The 19,195-nt window shown below is 43.1% G+C and overlaps 2 protein-coding genes across 5 annotated transcripts; both read right to left on the bottom strand.

Moving 5' to 3' along the window:
* Positions 1-276: 276 nt before the first annotated feature.
* On the bottom strand, positions 277-12,993 carry zfyve27 (zinc finger, FYVE domain containing 27). Of its 4 annotated transcripts, XM_086210959.1 has the most exons (14): positions 12,675-12,993; positions 11,521-11,758; positions 11,353-11,423; positions 11,056-11,242; positions 7,959-8,054; positions 7,441-7,553; positions 7,225-7,343; positions 6,772-6,843; positions 4,824-4,844; positions 4,611-4,631; positions 2,553-2,694; positions 2,373-2,419; positions 2,168-2,249; positions 277-1,891 (listed from the first exon to the last, which is right to left on the bottom strand). In XM_086210959.1, exons 2-14 carry the CDS (start codon positions 11,751-11,753, stop codon positions 1,821-1,823), a joined length of 1,275 nt encoding a protein of 424 aa, XP_086067085.1. In that variant the 5' UTR covers positions 11,754-11,758; positions 12,675-12,993; the 3' UTR covers positions 277-1,820. The 4 variants fall into 4 exon arrangements, with proteins under 4 accessions (XP_086067085.1, XP_086067087.1, XP_086067086.1 ...); XM_086210961.1 differs by lacking the exon at positions 4,824-4,844; XM_086210960.1 differs by lacking the exon at positions 4,611-4,631.
* Positions 12,994-13,675: 682 nt separating this feature from the next.
* On the bottom strand, positions 13,676-18,105 carry LOC147257152 (uncharacterized). Its single transcript, XM_086210963.1, has 3 exons — positions 17,346-18,105; positions 16,211-16,540; positions 13,676-14,911 (listed from the first exon to the last, which is right to left on the bottom strand). The coding sequence occupies exons 1-3, from the start codon at positions 17,968-17,970 to the stop codon at positions 14,331-14,333; spliced, it is 1,536 nt and encodes a 511-aa protein (XP_086067089.1). The 5' UTR covers positions 17,971-18,105; the 3' UTR covers positions 13,676-14,330.
* Positions 18,106-19,195: the final 1,090 nt, after the last annotated feature.

Here is a 19,195-nt window from a genome sequence, read left to right on the forward strand (position 1 = left end):
ATTTGTGTGAGCACTGACAAATATTGTATTGAGTGTCATTTACGTATAAATCCCCAAATACATCATAAATCCTCACGTGTGGATGTATTAGTTGTGAGACTGAACCTCATAAATAAGGAATTACAGGACTACAAGAGAAAAAAAACTAACTGGGGCGAGTCGTTTATAAATTCAGTGACAGAAGGCATTTTGTCACTTTACAATTATGTCCTTTCTTTGTTTCCATACCACTGAAGCACAACTCAAAGTATATTTATATACACTTGTGACTTGGAGTTAATCAAATCATCACACAGTTTATTTCAATAAGGGCATATTTCAACCATAAAATAAGTGGCAATATATACAGAAATAATCATTAAGCCAAATAATAATTCTGGAGTTTTAAATTAAATATATTAGATATAGAAGAACAAATTACAGTAACTGTTTCTATATGATTACAATAAAAGCAAAGCAAACTCTTACAATCGTCTGTGTCTGAATCATGATTAAAACAATGTTGCATCCGGGCTCCACTTCTTGAGTTATATTGCCTCCACACTAATTCTTTTAAGTCCCGCTTGCAAGAGTGTGTGGCACTGATGTGGGCTGCTCACGCCAAATCAAATAACTCCAGTTGGGTTGACTTTGATCCAGTTAGCAGTAAAAATTGGACTTAAGGTCCCTGCAGCTCCAGGAGCCTTGAGGGCTGCTGCTATACTCTTCTGACCTCCCTTCCACACACAACCACCCCAATTCGATCAGTATTACAGATTTTCACAAACCCTACTTCCTACAGTCCAGGGTGTCGTCACTGGTTACTTGTCAAAAAATATGATGCGGTTCTGTGCAGGCCATGCATTTTCAGTTTACTGCCATGGTGTTAGCAGCTTCACAGTGCATCACAGTTGCTCCCCTGGTGCCTTCTGAGCTCATCTAGCTGATGGGAATGCCATTAAAAAAGTAAAACACTCATGAGTCACACAGAAATCCAATATTTCAAAGAAATCGTCTGAAATAAAATGCTTGCTAAAAACACTCGAGGATGGCTGTGTGATCAACTACTGGGAAACCTTGAATCGTGTGCACGGTAACATAAAAACATGTGGTTGAGGCAGAAGATGTAAGCAACTCACTGGCCTTCAGGACAAATTCAGCACAAATCACATGATATGGATGTCCGGGAGCGGCTCCGAGTCTACTGGGGGCACACACTGGGGAAATACCAGCCAAATGCAAAGCTTATTTTGGTCATAAATCGTTGACTTTGTTCGTCCTAACACATATCTCAATTTTGTTTTCATCATCACTTAGGAAAAAAAAAAAATGCTAGATGTAGACAGTGCCGGCATTAGTCTTGTTCATGTAGGAAAGTCACCACAGTTAAACTGCTACACAGGGCTGCATTTAAAAATATTAACAATTAATATGATCAACTCTGTGTTGACCCGAAGCATAAAAAGACCATTGTAAGCTGGTTTGTCACAGCTGAGAGCACCAGTCCAATCCTGGCCTCCACCCTTCCCTCTGCTCAGCAAAGAGAAAAAGAAGGCCCTTCAATTTTAGAGCTGTTGTGCTCCTTCTCACTGAGTCCGCTTCTTCATTCAGAGTTGAAACAGGAAATATCTCAGATATCGGAGCAGAAGTCCCATGATCAACACAAGTAGCAAAGGAGGGATGCAACTGGAAAAGGCAGGAAAGGTCTCGCGGGAGACCTCAGATCAGATTTCAGGGCCCCAAGTTGAAAAAAAAAAATCAAGGTGTCAGTAACTTTGGTGACAGGCTTCAGGGTAAACAGCGGCAGACCTCCCGCTGGGAGCCACGATTCACATGCCAGCTCATTGTAACTTGATGAGAGAGGAGTTACAGGCAGCACAAACAAACACAGTCTCTCTCTGGGCCTCTGGAGCTGCAGCAGAAACAGTAATAAAAGAACAGATCAAAACAGCATTCGGCGGTCATTTGCTCATCTGCAGTATTGAACTCTACCACAGAAATGTTACTTCAAAGAACAATGGTTTTCCAAGTTTTAGCTCTGCCAGGGTATGAAATTTCATGAAATATATAGAGATAATTTGTCAAGAAAGCCATGTAAGCCTGTTTGTATTGAATAATACAACTATTTTCCATCATATTATCGCTATTGTTATGCGGCAACAAGCCCTCTGCCATTTCCTCATCTCACCTGTTGCTCCCATGCAGGATCTCAGCACTTTGAAGGAACAGCATCGAGAACAGAAGCTGTTGCCACAGTTACTGCAGTTCTTCTGCAATAGGAAGAAACATCATGTTTAAACTTGTGCCAGTAGCAAACAAAGACAAAATGAAACACGATGGTGACGTGATGCCTAAATATATCCCTGCATCTCTACACAAACATTCAGTCTCACCCTTTTCTTCAGCACTGAGAAGACGGCGTTGCAGTTAGAACAGTTGCCTTTGAGGACAAAACGAAAGCACAACAGCCCATTATGAGATAGAGAAAGCATCAACAGAGACAAGATATCCAAACTCTAACAAAGTCTTCTTTCATCACGGCCAGAGGAATTACTGAGTCAGAGCACACTGACCTGTGCTGGCGGTGGGGTAACGTTTACGCAGTTTTTCTGTCAGCTTAGAGACTTTGCTGCGTATTGGTTCATTGCGACTCAGAAGACCATTCTCAGAGATGGTGTCATACTCAGGAGCTCCAAGGGGCCCGTCGTCATCCTCCTGGGCAAGAGGGAGGAGAAGGGGAAGAAAACAAACTGCATGAGACGGTTACATAGACAGCAACCTACAGCAATTATTCTTTTATGACAGAGTTTCGGTTTCAGGCAGGTATCGTCATAAACCCAAGCAGCTGGAGATGATGTTTGGATGATGAATCAAGCATAATGACAGGAAGTACTACTGATAGTAGAGCACATGCATGCTTCTACAGGATGAATCTACCAAACATCAGGACACCGAACCCACCACAAAGATAAGAACAGGGCTGCAGCATTTAGTCTATGGCTCGACCATCATCACTGTCCAGCTCTCAATTACAGCCCACATCTTCTTTAAAATCGATTCAGACATTCTGGAGGCCAAAGGGCTGTAGAAACTACTGGTAAGTAGAACTGCAGGTCGGCGTGACAGCCAATAAATAAACCAAGAGGAGGGGACAAAGACGAGTGATGAAGTAACGAGCTACAAAATGAGTGGATGATGCTCCATGTTAAAATAATTTTTAAAAAACTGTTTCAGAGAAGGAGACATGTAGTGTCTGCTAGGAAGTAGCATCAGTTAAAGGAAACATCCACAGTGAAAGGAAAATGTGTCAGTGAAAATATGGTATAATGTCAAAAGAACCTCACTGATAAACTGATCATCTGCCAATTTTTGCCTTTCAAAGTCATAAATCGGGATCAAGCTACTGGTATAGAGCTATATTACGCAAACAATTAGGCCCGGGACGCACATCTTGCGTCTACCTCTGCAGCATGTCTGCGTCTGCGACTGCTGCTCTTCTCTCCGTGTTGTTCTTCACACATTCCGCGTCTGCAAGCAGCACTGCCCCCGCCAGCAATTTCATTCTCAACAGAGTTTATTTTGAATAATTCTCAAAAATATGAATGTTTTTCATTTCATACGATACATGTAATTTATAATAAGTGTTGAAATAAACTGACCCATCTGAAAGTGTCAAAAAAAGAAGAGTGAGACAATGGAGAGAAATAAAGGAGTCTTCACGTGGCCTGTTCAATTTCCAAATTAAGAGCATTTGTGAGATTATCTTTAGTTTCTGCACTATTCTTTCCAAGAGTGGGCTTTTGCAAAGTAATTGACTGCTCTCCACAGGACAGTATTTTCTTATACTGTTAATATAAATAGTTTGACTCAATCAGGTCTCTGGTTTGACTGTATAATTTCTTCAAAAATAAAACCAAGAACTAGTTTAAATATGGTATGTTCATACACAACATGACCCTTTGAATAACTTCAAATGAATTCATTCTTAAAACAAACGTGCCAGTGAGAGCTGTTATTTTGACAGACACACCAGAAATGTTTAATCTACATTAAATGTTGCTCATATGAAATCAAAGTGACTCAAAACTGATTATTTCTAAGTCTATTTTAGCAGCGAGATGTGCGTTTCACCCAAAAACATTTGTGAGCCTCCTTAGCAAAAGTGTTGCATCATGGCAGCGGCGGCTACTCTTATCTGCTTTCATGGTCATTGAAAAAAAAAAATAGGTCGATGTGCGTCCAATTCAGATGCAGGGTGTGAGTCCTGGGCGTTGAGTGTTTCTCACATGTATGTTAATGATCGATATCAAAATCCCAAATATCAGCAGTAGCAGTCAGGCTCTAACAGAGCAGAGGTGGTTCACTTGCTGTGGTTATGTTCACAATCTGGGTCTATCGCACCAGGATGAGTTTAGGGGCAAAAGTTGATGTGACCAATGCAGTGTTAAATATCTATGAGCATGGACAAAGTCAGGGTGGTCGTTAAGATATTCCTATGATGCAAACAACCATTCCCTGGAGTCACTAATGATGAGCCTGCTCAGCCATCATTGCTGAAGACCAAGGGAAGAGGGACATAAAAACAAAAAAACAAAAACAGATGGATGGAAGGTACTGGGAAATCCACTTACCACCAAGACCAGAGGTGTTTCCTTAGAGGGATGGAGGATAACACATGAGAACCACATTACCCACAAACACCTATTCAGGTGTGACTACACGTGAGCATACCGACAACCAGGCTTCAAGAAGCAGAGCACAAGCAACAACACCACCTCACATGAGCTTCCAACTACTAGGATCCTAATGGTACCTCTCCTAAATCAAGGTAGCTTGACACTCACCTGCAGGGAAATTGAATTCTCCTGATTTCAGACGGTAGCAGGAAAAAAAAAAAGAGGACACGCATCATCAGCATGAAAGAGGGTTTTTCACACAGTGATGGCAATAATGTCTATTTGTTACTGGAAGGTAGAAAGTTTGGTCCTAAAATGCATGTTGTGAAGTGAATAGTGAACAGGATTTCTTCTTGAAACGCCAATCCTTTGACTACCTGACATGTCCTTGAGAATGTCAGATCTTGAAAATACTGTAAATACTGGGATTATTAGGCCAAATATCTAACTAGAAATGTCCATTTCTAGTTTCAGTGTCTGCTGCCTCACACTGGTTCTCATGTTCACCACTGTGAATCTTGTCTGGTTCCTGGGGCTCCAGCAGGGATCAGGATCCTAAACAGCATGACAGGACAGGCTTGGTAGGGCAACAGCTTGTTGTCAGGGAGTCTGGAATGAGTCAAGGAGGTGAGACATTCAGGAGGAATTGATTCCGACTGATTGTCCCCCAGGATCATCTCTGTTTCTGTTCAGCAGTGTGCCAGTGGTCCCAGTCAACAGGTAATCTGGAGTGTGGCAGGTAGAGGCCAGGTTGGGGAAGACCTCTTCAGCCAGCAGGGACTAAGACATGACCAGATGTGAGGTGGAATCTTGACTTTCAATTTCTCCTCCTGGTCCTCACCAATCCTCAGCAGATAGTTGGAGAACTTCACCTCTCTGGGGTTGGTCCTCATGTCTTGGTCCAACTTGTATGTTTCCATCTTCTGGCTGAGTGGTGACATCTAGAAGCAGGTGGAGGTAATTTGAACAGGACCAGGTCTCTTCACCACAGGAGGAGTTCCGTGGGGGTCAGCACCATAAACAACATTCCCTGCCCAGGGTTCAAGCACAGCTCATCAGATCCAGTCCTCTCCACTGCTTGCACTGATGCAGTTTGACAGGATCAGACAAAGAGCAACCCTGGAGAAAAATAGCCAAGCTGCTCTGATCTTGTATGACAGAACGTGGGTGATGCTCTCCCCCAGACTGAGGATCCACTCACTGATTCATCTACAGGCAGACATCATTGTATTTGGCCCCAGAGCTCCAGAGATTGTCCTTCCCTTCATGGTACATTCTCGCATTCTTCTACCTGCAGGGAGATGGCTTTCTGGTTGACTTATTACTAGATACTGTAATAATGAAGGGTGAGCTTGAATGGAGGTGATCCAGGCATGCCCAACTGGGAGGAGGCCTCAAGCCAACCTAGGACACACTGGAGGGATTATATCTCTCGGCTGGCCTGGGAATGCCTCGGGATTCCCCCGGAAGAGCTGGTGGAAATGGCTGGGGAGAGGACAGTCTGGACTTCCTTGCTGAGGCTGCTGCCCCCACGACCCGGACCCACCGGATAAAGCGGAGGAGGAGGACGACGACGAGGAGCTTGAAATGTTGGGGCAGCAAGACCACTTTCACACATGGGAAGTCTTCACTGAGGACAACAAAGCTGACGGAATAAAATGGAGGCCAGTGACCCCCTGAAGAATATTGGGAAGCCTCTGGTGACCAATGAGGTATGACTGCCTCTCCATATGTCTCACCTCTCTGGATGATCTGGAGTATTTACATGAAGGTGGGAAGGCTATTAGAACTCTTTGAGTGGAATGTGTCCTCGCTTATGCTCCGTATTTAACACCGATATGAGAAGCATATCAATCTGCTCTCCGAGCTCTTGGCGAGGACGTGAAAACTCACTTTAATAACAACCAGAGATTTAAGATTGTTTGTATCCTCTGTCATATTGCTCACGTATGCCGCACAGCTGTATTGGCAGTTTGAGCTCTGATCAAAAGGATCACCAGAAAAAAACAGAAAAAGAAAATGCAAACAAGGCCAGATTTGACCACCTGGGAGAAAAACACTGTTTTCAAAACATGTATATGGAAAATACAGAATTGAGCTTCATGATTGTCTTCACCTCAATAGCATCCTTAAATTCATCATCGGGTTCTGCCTCTTCAGCTTCCTCGACACTGCCAGGAGACAGGTCCTAGAGTACAACACACACACACACACACACACACACACACACACACACACACACACACACACACCCTTGTAAATATACTCAACGCTCACACATTTCTGTGGTTCCAGGATCAGCACCTTGGACAGCGCACATTCTAACACATCCCACTGAGCTGTTAAAAGCAGAAGAATATTCTGGAACTTATGCTTTGTTGTGACCCAATGGCCTCCAGAAACATAAAGCCACATTCATCTGATCCCCCCAGCAGCATCAAATCTCAACAGGGAAAAAGCCGGTCCATGCAAATCCATCCATAAGGCATGACGTGACCTGGATAAGAAGCTTACAGCTTTTAATGTAAATCACGAACAGTAAAGCTGTCAGTGTTCCAACTCCTCTCACCTCCAGACTAGTTGGTGTGGGCGTTCTGTCCAATATGTTGCCCTGCTCCTGCTCTTCAGTGAATCCCTCTGAGGTCTGGGCCTGGCCCACATGAAGCAGCTTCCTTAGGTCCAACAAAACTGAAAGCCAAGTGTCAAAAATGTAACACCTGTTTTTTGTTGTTGTTGTTGTTGTTTTTAAATGTCACATTTCTATTGCATGACATAGTGAGCTCACCTCTGCAGAAGTCTCTGTTCCACAGGAAGACGGCACTGTTCAGGCCAGCCAGCACCCAGCCCACAGGAGTGATGTAGAGCAGGCACATCACGATTAACATCCCCCCATAAAACCTGGAGCAGAGGATTACAAATGTTCCACCGTGTATGAGACTCAACAGCAAGTCTGCATTTGTAATTCAAGGCCAAAATGCTGCAACCTCTGACGCGTCTCATAATAACACAGTATTACAATGAAAGTTCCCAGTTCAGTTTAACCTGCCTCTGTATCTCCCAGTATAGTTTGAAATAAACAGGGATTTACCTTAAGGGTGATCACACTGGTTTGTTAACATCTACAGCTCGCCTTCTTTACAATCTCTTTCTGACGAATTTTAAAATAAGACTCTGTGCTTATCTTTGATTATCCTTCTAATAAATACGATCTTACATTTGATCTTGGCAACATAGTACCAGTCGGTTCATGTTAACGTGCCAAATAAAAACATCAGAGGGCATCATCTGTGTGTGTATTCAGACCTTGATGATTTGGTGTGATTGTCCCAGTACAAGACATGGTAAAGGGTTTCTGCTGACTGACAAGCAGAGGACAGCAGGTCATCCAGGTGCTTCAACCTGGCGAAAACAGGAAATATAAGGTCATAACGCCATATGAGCAAAGACATTCTTCAACATACACAACACAAACATCCTACACATACATCACACATATATAGGTCATGTATTTGTTTTTATAGTCAGTCTATGAATTTTTTTTTTAATGACTACTAAATATAATTCATGTATGGTAAACACAGAAAACACGTAAATGTAAGTTTAAGAACCCCTAGTAGGGCTGTATTGAGAGAACAGGAAGTGACTTAGAAGGTTACCGTGTAAAGACGGATAAAAACATCAACACCTACAAAGTAATGTAATATGAAACACTTCTGTTTTTTAATAAGACACTTGTAAAAACGTAGGTGTAAGCAGTGTGGGCGCTAGCTGATGGGGGGTGACGACAGCAGGCTTTTCATAAAGAATAATTACCACCTGGAGGTTGCCTGCTTCCACCAAACTCTTCACTTGACTTTTACATCCATGTTTGTCCAGACTATTATTATAATGTGATGCAGGCAAAAGGAATTTGATAATAGATTTTTTTTGGCTAAACGGAACCTATCATTATTCCCTCACAGTGTAACTTAGATGGCATATCTTACTGGCCAGAAAGTACTTTTCTTGTGGAACGTTAGATGTCAAATTGAAGTTGAGCTTTGGGAGCTTTGGGACGATATGTTGTAAAGTCAAAATTCAATTTGTGTGGGACTGTCTAACCAAGGGGTCGGCAACCCGCGGCTCTTTCATCCTTATGTTGCGGCTCTGCGTGGCTTGGGAAAATAAATTTTAAGTGTCCGATTGAAGTGTATGTTATTTGTCTCAAAAACGTGTATCATGTCTTCTTATTAAGTCAAAGTTTTTAACTTCTTTCTTCAGACCTTGTGCAATTTCGGTGATCAGCATTCGCCTTCTTCAGAGACGTTTGACAGCACTGGACGTGTCAGCAGGCAGCCGGCATGCGCGGAAAGCCCAGCGACACCAAAACTGCGCAATATCTGAACAAAGTATTTTCTTTGTGTTTGTTCATTTGTTTAATTGTAGTTGCAAATTGTGAGATTATTGTGATCTCGAAATATTAAAATAAAATTACACATTTTCTGGACTATAAGCCGCTACTTTTTCCCCCTGCTTTGAATGCTGCGGTTTATACAACGGTGCGGCTGGCGTTTCTGGTAGGCTGGTTATATTTTAAACTGACGTTACTGCACCTTTAGGCCTACTGCTGTGTTACCGGCACTTTTAAAAAACACTTAATTAGTAGGGCTGCAACGATTTGTCAACGTTGTCCACAAAAATCGATAATAGCAATAGTCGACAATGAATTCCATTGTCAACTATTGTCGCCAGACGCGTTTTTCCAACAGTGAGGCATCTCTCTTGATTATAATTTCTGCCGAGAGTCGCTCATGCGCAATAGCGTCTCTGTCTCTGAGCGGTAACATAGAGAAATGGCAGCGTCAACATCAGGGACGCGTATCAAAACTTCTAAAGTTTGGGAGCCTTTTAGCCTGGATACGGCGAATAAAAAGACTACTAATAAAGTTTGCAAAGCAGACCTTGAGCGTCATGGCAGTACCTCGGTGATGCAGGAACATTTAAAGAAGCCCGTCGAGAAGTTGAACGAAACGGAGTCTGACTCGCCTCGGTGAGATTCAAGTAACATTCAAGCGAATACAGTTTTTATGACACACATTGTACATTTTATAAGCATTGTACTTGATTTTGATTTATTATTTATTTGCCAGTTCCTACAAAAATAGACAGAGGTTTATTTATTTATGGATTTATGTCTCTACTGACCGAACACTGCCTAATTGGTTTTAGACAGGACATTTTTATTTAATTTTTGTACGAATCCGCAGTGTGTTCAATAAAAGAAGTATTTTTCATTGTACCCATCTTTCTTGTGTTTATCATCATTTGCCACATAATGAAATCAACTTCATGCTGAATTTAAGAAAAAATTAATAATTATCCGATTAGTCGACTAATAGTTTCAATAGTCGGTGACTAGTGGACTATTAAAATAGTGGTTAGTTGCAGCCCTATTAATTAGGCATAGCCTCGTCGAGCGCTGTAAGCTTTGTTTATGGTCCGTGCGCTGAGAGCTCACTCTTTATTTCTACACAGTAAAGACGTTTCGAATGTTGTGAAAGTTTGTGTGTCTGAACGCGATGTGTCATGTGATACAGTACAGTTTACACAGCACGGTACATGTTCCGTACTGTTATTATAAGTTATGCATCAATGCAACTTGTTGTTTGTAGGAAATGTTAACAAATCGGAAGCTTCCCCAAACAGCTATCTCTTTCCTGACAATCCCCTCTGTGCACGAACCCTTACATATGGTAATTAAACATTAAAACACCTGCGGCTTATAGTTCAGTGCGGTTTGTATATATACACATTTGTTTTTTACCTAAATTTTGCTGGTGCGCCTTATAGTCCGGAAATTACGGATATATTGTATTATTTTAAATATAAAAAATGTTTTCGGCTCCCAGTGTTGTCTTTTCCGTCTGGAAATGGCTCTTTGAGTGTTAAAGGTTGCCGACCCCTGGTCTAACCTGTAAACACAAAGATACAAGAGAAAACCAAATTTGAAGGAGAGGCTGCAGCTTATAGCGGCAAGGAGTCCATGTCAACAAGACTGACATTGACAACTGAATTATTAAATGTTCAGCGCTAAGCAGTTATTTGAAAAATAAAGTAAAAATGGCAAGAGTGTGTAATTGATTTGCAGTAAAAAAAAATTTTAAAAAGCTGTGATTCATGCTGATAAACATGCAGATAAAATGTATCATCTTCAACTAATATTGCATAGTAGTTGGAGATGGTGAATACTGCTGGTCAGGGCCCCCACATGCACAGAGCAGGTCCTGTTGGGGTGATAACTCAATCTCTCTCTCTCTCTCTCTCTCACACACACACACACACACACACACACACACACAGAGTCTGTGCCAGCCCACTCATTCATCCAGCCCATCAGCCACTCCCCTGCAGTGCCTCTTACAGGTCTTTGACTTCCAACATAGCCTCCTGTTTGGTAAGGTGCACCGTCTGCAGGTCCCTGCGGTGCACCGCATGATAGCGCCTCCTCTGGAGCTCAGCTTCAGAAGCTCCGCCCCCGCACCTGTCCTGCAGGTATCCCAGGGCAGCAGGCATCGTCACTGCCACCACACCCACTGAGAACCAACCCACTAATAGCAGAGAGCCAGACAGGAGCAGCAGCGTCATCAATTATTCAAGCATCATTCTAAACACGTGAATAAAAATGTAACTGATATTCATGTCTAATTCCTCATCTTACCTTGACTGACAGTGCAGAAGAAGATGTTGAGGAATATACAGACAAGCAGAGAGCAAAGTGGCATCTTCCACCTGAGGGATAAAAATCATTGATCTGCTCTGCTAGCAAAACTAAAAGCATTGTAACGCAGATTATTAGGAAAGTCAAAAAATATATATATGTACAGACCCAAGCAGGTAGCGGGCAAGCTCCACTGCATCTACAACTGGCTCTAGAAATAGGGCCATTCTCTTATAGGACACCACCATGTTGAGAAGATCAAAGTTTGGAGTAGACCGAGGGCTCCCCAACTCAGACGCATCTGGGGAACCCAGAGTCTCTTTAGATAACGTGTGTACCAGTTCCCCACGTTCCCCTGTTGAGTGGGAAGGGTCCTGGGTCAATGCTGTACCCTGCATCATCTTCCCTGTACAATATGAAGGCAAGAAGAAGAACAGGCAACATTACAGCGATGTTACAGCCTTTTTAAAAATTCTGAGCCTTTGTATTGTGCTCCCGGGTCAAAACAACCCAGGCTATGACTGTTCCATCTTTCCTTCCTTCTATCTTTCCTCAGGATGGACCGCGGTGGACTCTGAGACACTAGCATGCACTGTGGGTTTGGAATGAGCATGACAAGTGGGACAAATGCGTTTATAACTGCTTATAACTCTCAGTTGGTCCTTGTGGTATTTCCTTTATGAGCCCCAAAGACAATCAATTCAGGCTTGTATTTGCAGAGTATATATTAGTATTGTTGCTAGTGCAAATTGAGCAGACTAGAGTACAAACGTAAATTCAAATCATAGCCACAGTGGAGAACTGCAGCAATAGTTTGTTATTGCTACAAAGGAAGCTTTGAAAAAAGTTTAAATCACAAGTGTTGTCAGAGTGGTAGAACCTGTTATTCCCACAAATGTCATCACTGCACTATCACTACGCTAGCAATGAATGAGGAGAGAAAATCACTTCGTAATTTTTGTAATAAACACATCAAATATGCGATCAAACTGATCGCGAGCTTCTTGTTTTAGTGGCAAAATTACTTTAACTTAAATCGACATGTACGTTTTTCGGTGAGCTTTCCATTAACGATATAATCTTGCTTTTGCGGTAGTTCACACAGCTAGTTGTAACTTTCAGACCCACAAGGGAAAACAGCAAGCTAAAATTAAGTTAGCATCATCCTTAAATAAGCCCCTCTGATGTGCTGTGGCCTGTGCGATGCTGTCAAACAGCAAAATTAGCTCGGTTTGTTGACAACAGAACACGCTAGATATGCTATCGTGACTTCTGCCCGCTCAAAATTAGCTGCTGGAAAGGCAATAGGGGAAATAGCTTACCCCGAACTACCAGTCCGTCAACAGAGGACTTCAGAAGCAATAGCAACGAAAAGAGAGGCTCAAGCGAGACTGGCAAACCTCGCCGACATCACCATCCTGGAGGAAGGAACAGCCTCCATATTCAACGGCCCGGCCGACATGACAGCACCCTGCCCGGCAGCATGAGTATTAATCCGTCCAAAACAAAGTGGTTTACAGGAGTATCGGGCTGTCTGCTGACGTAAGAGTCTAGTAAATCGTCTATTTTGACTGAGTAGGGCTGCTTCTACCAGTTAGCCGTGCTAGCTCCGTGTCCGCTTCCTTGTTTAATCCAGGCCGATTAATTGATACTAGAAAAGAGGCACACATCAGATACAGTCGATCACAGAGTACAGTGATCGAACGTCCTGCGACTGAAGTGTCCGTACCGATTTGATATTTCTGTGATAAAATTTATTCCAACATTTCATATTCTATGACTTTATGCTTTCCTTTGCCTTTATCTGTTATAACTGAGTTCTTGCCAGGTAAAATGATAATTTACTACCGTATTGAACAGAGTGAGACAGTTGTAGAAGTTTGGTGTCTTCCTCAAAGATACTTCAGTGGTGATCAATCGATCTCTCTCTCTCTCTCCATCTGTTTTCAATAATTGTGCCTTACAGAAGTAGTAAATGTGTTGTAGTTGTCAAGGCTTGCATATGCAAACGCAGGCATACACAGTGAGAAAAACAAACAAATCACAGCTCCTCTGTCCTCAGGACTTCCGTGGATGGTCCAGGTGCACTTTGAAGATGCCAAAATATTTAATTTCACTTTGGGGGAAACTAATAAAAACATACAAATAGAAATAGCCAATTGATTTCCTTATTCAGACACCCAAAAAATAATTGAATAAGTACCTAGGTGACATCAATGGGTCCAGATTAGCTTCTGCAACACTGAGATAATGCTTTTTAGAATAAAGTAGGATGAAATGGTTTGCAAGCTGTAACCCCCCACACACACACACACACACAATTTTTCACTGCTATGCTAAACAGACACATTTTATATCAGTTTATACTTCTGAGCCATCAAATACAACAATAAGCGAAATATTTCATGTCAAGATCATCATGCCTTACTGTTCATACTTACTTCTTTTCTAATGAGATTCTAATCGTGTTTGAGAAGACTTCAAACGTATGAATACGCTTCTTTCTGGGTGAGAGAAGCCTTCCTACAACTGCAACAAAAAGAAGAGAAAAAAGGACCTGGAAGTAAAAGGTGAATCAGTGCAGACAGTTATGTAAAACTCAGAGACGTTAAAGATTAACAGTATCATGCACGAGGGCCCTTATGTATCATTTATTCAACAGGACAATGCGCAACACGTTCAACATATTCTGGCAGATATAGCAAAAGCTTAATTTTGATACCTAAAAAAAAATCCCAGGAGGAGGCACGACATCCATACTAGCAACATCAGTACAGAAACAGACGGATTACGGTATATCATCAGTTCACCAAAGCTGCATTCATGGTCTTTCTTTAAAATTTGATGCTGAGCCATTAGTCTCCCTCTACATTAACTGTGTCTGATACCTGCAACTTTAATTAAAATGATTTTGAACGTAACAATGGAACGATACCAGCTGTGTACATCTAACAAATGAAACGCATCCCAGTCTGTGTTTACTTGCTATGTGTACGCTGGTGGAATTTGAGCCCCCCACAGTTTCTAAAGGACTTTCCACACTGTCCGCAGATGTAAGGCTTCTCTCCGGTGTGGATACGGAAGTGTCTGGTTAGTGCTCCCGAGTGACGGAAACACTTGGAGCAGACGGAGCAGGTGTACGGTCTCTCCCCGGTGTGGATACGAAGGTGGGTCTTGAGGTTCTCCATGCGGTTGAACTCCCGGTTGCACACTGTGCAGCGGAAAGGACTGCACCCCGGTGGGTAAAGCTGCAGTCTGGTCCTCTTGCTTCCTGCTACGGGCTGTCGGGAATACTGCTGGAGCTTCTGCTGGCAATGGCTGGTGTGGCGCCGCAGCAAGCTGGGCAGTTGAAAAGTCTGACAGCAGAACTTGCAGGTGTAGATTTTGGTGATGTTGTGGCTGATGTCACGGCTGGTTTTGACATGGACACCGTGATGTTGGGGAGAATCTAGCGAGATTGGAGCGGTTTTTGCCAGCTGACGGATGTTTGAGAACTCTGAGGAGAGGGATGGAAGATCAGTGGATGGTGGGAGCCCTGTGCTGAGGTTTGAATGATGACCTGTAGAGAAATCACATAGAGATGTTCAAATGATGGGAGTTTGGGCAGTTTCAAAGTAAAAGTTTGTCATTTAAATGAGGAGTGTATGCATGTGTTATGCATCGAATGCGTTCGCAGCAGTTTAATTGTTTACACCAGCTGATCAGTAAAGCTATTCAAACGACTATCGTGGCGACGGCAGAAACAGACATCACTCCCGATGGAGTCCCGACAGAGGATGAGAAGCAAAGCGATGGGGGAAGAGCACAGAATGTGATCTACATTCCATATACCAAAGTCAGAAAACCAGCTTTGGAAAAAGTTGTTTGCTTGTACCCTTGTTGACAGGCATGATAAAGCAGAAATAACGCGCAGTACGAACAGATATCATGATGTCGTTATGTCAGCATCAATTTGATCAGTTTATCGCAATTAAATCACAGCAAAATTCAGCCTCAACAGATGACAGTAATATGGTTATTTCAGTCATGACTGACGACGTAGCCGAACTGCATCGCCATGGTTTTGAAACGTTTGAAAACCCAAATTTGAGAACTCGTTTAGCTTACATGAATGACCACCAAGCTGCCGCTGAGATTTCTGAGGTCAGGTTCTGCAATCTTAACCTCTAGACAGCACAACAACCTACATGATGGAGCATTAAAGAGGGCCATAGCAGGGCTGCAACAGTCAAAAACTCAAAGACTCTTAGTTTTTGGTCTAAAGTAACATGGTCTATAATCTAAAAAAAGAAGGTTCTGGGTTAGAGTCCCGGCTCCATCACAGGATCTTTCTGTGTGGAGTCTCCATGTTCTCCCTGTACCTGTGTGGGTTCTCTCTGGTACTCCAGCTTCCTCCCACAGTCCAAAGACATCAAGAGAGGACGAGGCTGATTGATACTCTAAATTGACCGTAGGTGTGACTGTGAGTGTGAATGGTTGTCTGTCTCTATGTGTTGGCCCTGTGATGGACTGGTGACCTGTCCAGGGTGAACCCCCCCCCTGAAGGCTGCTGGTATAAATAAATGCTTAGATCCTAAAGGGTGAAATCTTTGTCTGCATTTAATTTCCAGCAGACTAGACACAGCCAAGTACAATTACTGCCCTCTACTGGTTACCTGAAGCTCTCCATTTGTAAACTATAGCCACACATGAGGTAGCTATATTTATAAGTTAAAAAATAAAAATGAATCTGGTATTTTGCAAACCCCAGTGAAAGCCTGTTTTATCTTCCGTATTGAACATTAAATCTGGGTTATTTGTGTTTTATGTATGCTGCGTTATTCACACTATTTCTTTGTGTGTAGACTCACTGGCTTACCTTTAGCCAGCCTGGAGCAGGACCGCTGGCTGTCGGGGTCTCTGCCTTGAATCTCCTGCCCCTCTGGATTCCACTCATCCAGCAGCGGCGACTGGGCTGCAAACACACACTGCTGACTGGAATCTTCCACTTTGATGGAATCCAAACAGCCAGCTGTACCACCTCCCTCCTCCTCTGGCTTCTCCTTCTTTATGAACTGCTCCACTGTGGCCTCGCCCTCGTTGCTGGAGGACGGAAACGCGTGGTGGTGCTGAGCTGACAGGACCAGACACGGCTGGTTAATGCTTTCTACCTTCACCACACAAAAATGGGCAATTTCTTCAGTGGTGTCTGTTAACAGAAAGATAACAATACAATTGATAGTTTGACAATTATTCGATGACTTCGACTGACAACCTCTTTTTTGCATCTATCATAGTGAGTCAATGGGGGAACAAAAAGTCATATTTAAAGGGATTTAATGAGTTTTCTGAATAAGATGAGCTGTTTATTTTCATGACATTTTTAAAGTCCCCTTTGAGTCAAAATGTGGTTCTCTTTCTGCACAGCTGAATTTAATGAATTTTGTAAATTTCAGAGTACTACGATTCATGTGCAATGGAGGAGGTTTCACATTCTTTGGTGACAGTTGTCCGTTTTCTCCTCGGAACTTGATAATCTGACTTCGAGAAGCAGTTCTTGAGACATTAGACATTTTGAAAGCTAGTCACTGTTCAACACTCTACAAGTATGATGTGGCGCTTTTATACCTCCGGGTCAAAAACAATGAATAGAATTTATAGGAACGTAAGACACAGTGGGACCAGTAATTAACACGTGAAATGAAAAATATTTGTATATTCATACGATATGGAATAGGTGGTGTCTCAAGGATTTTACATTAGTTTTTCTACACAACAGAGTTTTAATAAGTCTAAATGAATACGTTTTTTTCATTGGATGTGTTGAGGCTTTTACGACAAACGGAAGATGTGATGAGGTACCGCAAAAACCTACACTAAGTGATTTCTGCGGTTAATACGAGTCATTTTGTACGTGTGAGCAACGACCACCATGTAGGAGCACATCTGATTAGTGCGTCCTGTGCTACCAGGTGAGATGAGTTGTAGCAGCGTAAGAACTGCGGCGCCAGCACCTCCATCACTGTGTTGTGTCTCTGAAGCAGCGTCACTGGTGAGCTTTGCCCTCCTTCGACCGGCTCCTCTCTGCTGGTCATCTCTGGTCACATGGTTGAGGGCAGGAGGAGGCTCATCCAGACGGCTGTGACCTGCCACATCATCCCTGTCCTCCGTACAAACATACACACCGCCCCCCTGAGTGCTGACGTGATCGTAGCCGAGGTGAGGATCTTGATGTGCGCGGTCGCCAGCAGCCTGGAGTTGACTTGTAGTTACGGGGCTGGCGCATCCTTCCTGCCCCGCTCTGTGCAGTCTTTGTTTCAGACACTCGTTCTCTCGTCGCATCTCCTCGTAGATGTCGCCTGTAACTTGACCGATGAGCTCCGTCACCTCTCGGACTGCGATCTCCACAGCCACTTCGAACGCTCCATTGATGACTGCGGTCAGCTGCTTCCGCAGGGACAGAGCGACCCCCGCTCCGGCACAGGTGGACACGGACAGCCGCTTCTGGGTACCAACCAGCTGGGGTTTCATGTTACACTCAGTAACACTAGCTGGTTTACAAGTGTAAACAAATTCCTGATGGGAGGAGGGTTTTCCTCGCAGTCCTCGGGCAGCACTTCCGCCCAAAGCTCCTGACATCTACTGGCGCAAAGGCTAAACTACAGGCAGCGCCACAGACAAGTGACGCTGGCAAATTAAGACTTTATTGTATGAACAGAACTCATAACAAGTGCAGCCGACGCTGCTTAGGGGGTATCCATCATCATCATCATCATCATCAGGCTCGGGTCTTGTAGTGGTCCAAGTGGGCAAGTATCCACCCAGAGGGCCCGAGGATGGCCAGGTTCAGCACAGTCAGGACCACCGCAGACTCCTGTAGGACAGGACAGACATACAGGAGTAGGCGGCGACACCACCACACACACACACACACACACACACACTTTGACAGTTTCTGAGTAGTACAACGTTTGATAAAAATCCCTCTGGGGTCGTTGGAAGAAAAAAAAAAAAGTTAGTTTCACACTTATATTCGGTGAAAATAAATTTTTCCTCAACAAACCCCTGTCCTTATCATGACTTCTGAATATTCATGAATTTTAAGAACTTTACATGTATCACAAACACTCCTTTTGTTTACCCTCAATCGACACCTTCAAAAAGGTGTGTAATATCTCTGGTGTCCACTAGAGGGTAGATTTGTTCCCTCGGGGAAAACTGGACAAAACGGAATAAGCTGGGACATAAAGTACGAAATCAACTTCTCAGGTTCAGGCTTGGTTTTAACGGCTTCAACAACAGAATTCCTGGTTCTACGCAGCAGAGATAGAGGGATACAAAATGTCTGATTAGTTTTAGATTTTTGCAACTTTACTGTCGCAAGAATTTGAGTGGCTGTATTTTAACTCCCTATGGTGCGTTACATTATGGGAGAAGGGGAAACAACATGGAACTGATCCTAATGCCAAACAAGAGAAAATTGCTTCAGTCTGGGAGAAAATAGTGAAAAATATAAAAAAAAAACTTTTAAGATACAATTTTAAGGAGAAAAAAGCATAGCGGTGGGATGAGTAATGGTGGTCTAAGGGGCCATTTTTGTCCTGAAGGTGCTCAGTTTATGACTGTCTGACTTCTACATGTGACAGGAACTGAGACCTGCCGAACAGCCTAAATTTACAGAAGAAAAAAGTGAAAACTTAAAAACAACAAAAAGCCAGCAAGAATGTTGTTAACTCACCACGACACCAACATTCTCTTGAGCGGGTTTACTGTGGATGTATTTTGCTCGTTGCTGAAGCAAGACTCCTGCCCTGGGAGCGAAGAGCCGAGCCTTCAGCAGAGAGGCACCGAACATCTTCATGTC

The sequence above is a fragment of the Aulostomus chinensis genome, chromosome 8 (assembly GCF_037954235.1).
Source record: "Aulostomus chinensis isolate RoL2024-O1b breed Wild chromosome 8, RoL_Achi_v1.0, whole genome shotgun sequence".
NCBI classification, from domain to species: Eukaryota; Metazoa; Chordata; class Actinopteri; order Syngnathiformes; family Aulostomidae; genus Aulostomus; species Aulostomus chinensis.

Excerpts from the sequence above, each read along its gene's own strand:
- zfyve27 (XM_086210959.1), bottom strand. The coding sequence starts at position 11,753 with ATGATGCAGGGTACAGCATTGACCCAGGACCCTTCCCACTCAACAGGG. Across the intron at positions 11,424-11,520 it reads CTTGCCCGCTACCTGCTTGG|GTGGAAGATGCCACTTTGCT; the intron begins GTCTGTACATAT and ends TTTATCCCTCAG. Across the intron at positions 7,554-7,958 it reads AATCACACCAAATCATCAAG|GTTTTATGGGGGGATGTTAA; the intron begins GTCTGAATACAC and ends CCTCTGCTCCAG.
- LOC147257152 (XM_086210963.1), bottom strand. The coding sequence starts at position 17,970 with ATGTCAGGAGCTTTGGGCGGAAGTGCTGCCCGAGGACTGCGAGGAAAA. Across the intron at positions 16,541-17,345 it reads GACACAACACAGTGATGGAG|ACACCACTGAAGAAATTGCC; the intron begins GTGCTGGCGCCG and ends TTCTGTTAACAG. Across the intron at positions 14,912-16,210 it reads CTGCTCCAGGCTGGCTAAAG|GTCATCATTCAAACCTCAGC; the intron begins GTAAGCCAGTGA and ends ATTTCTCTACAG.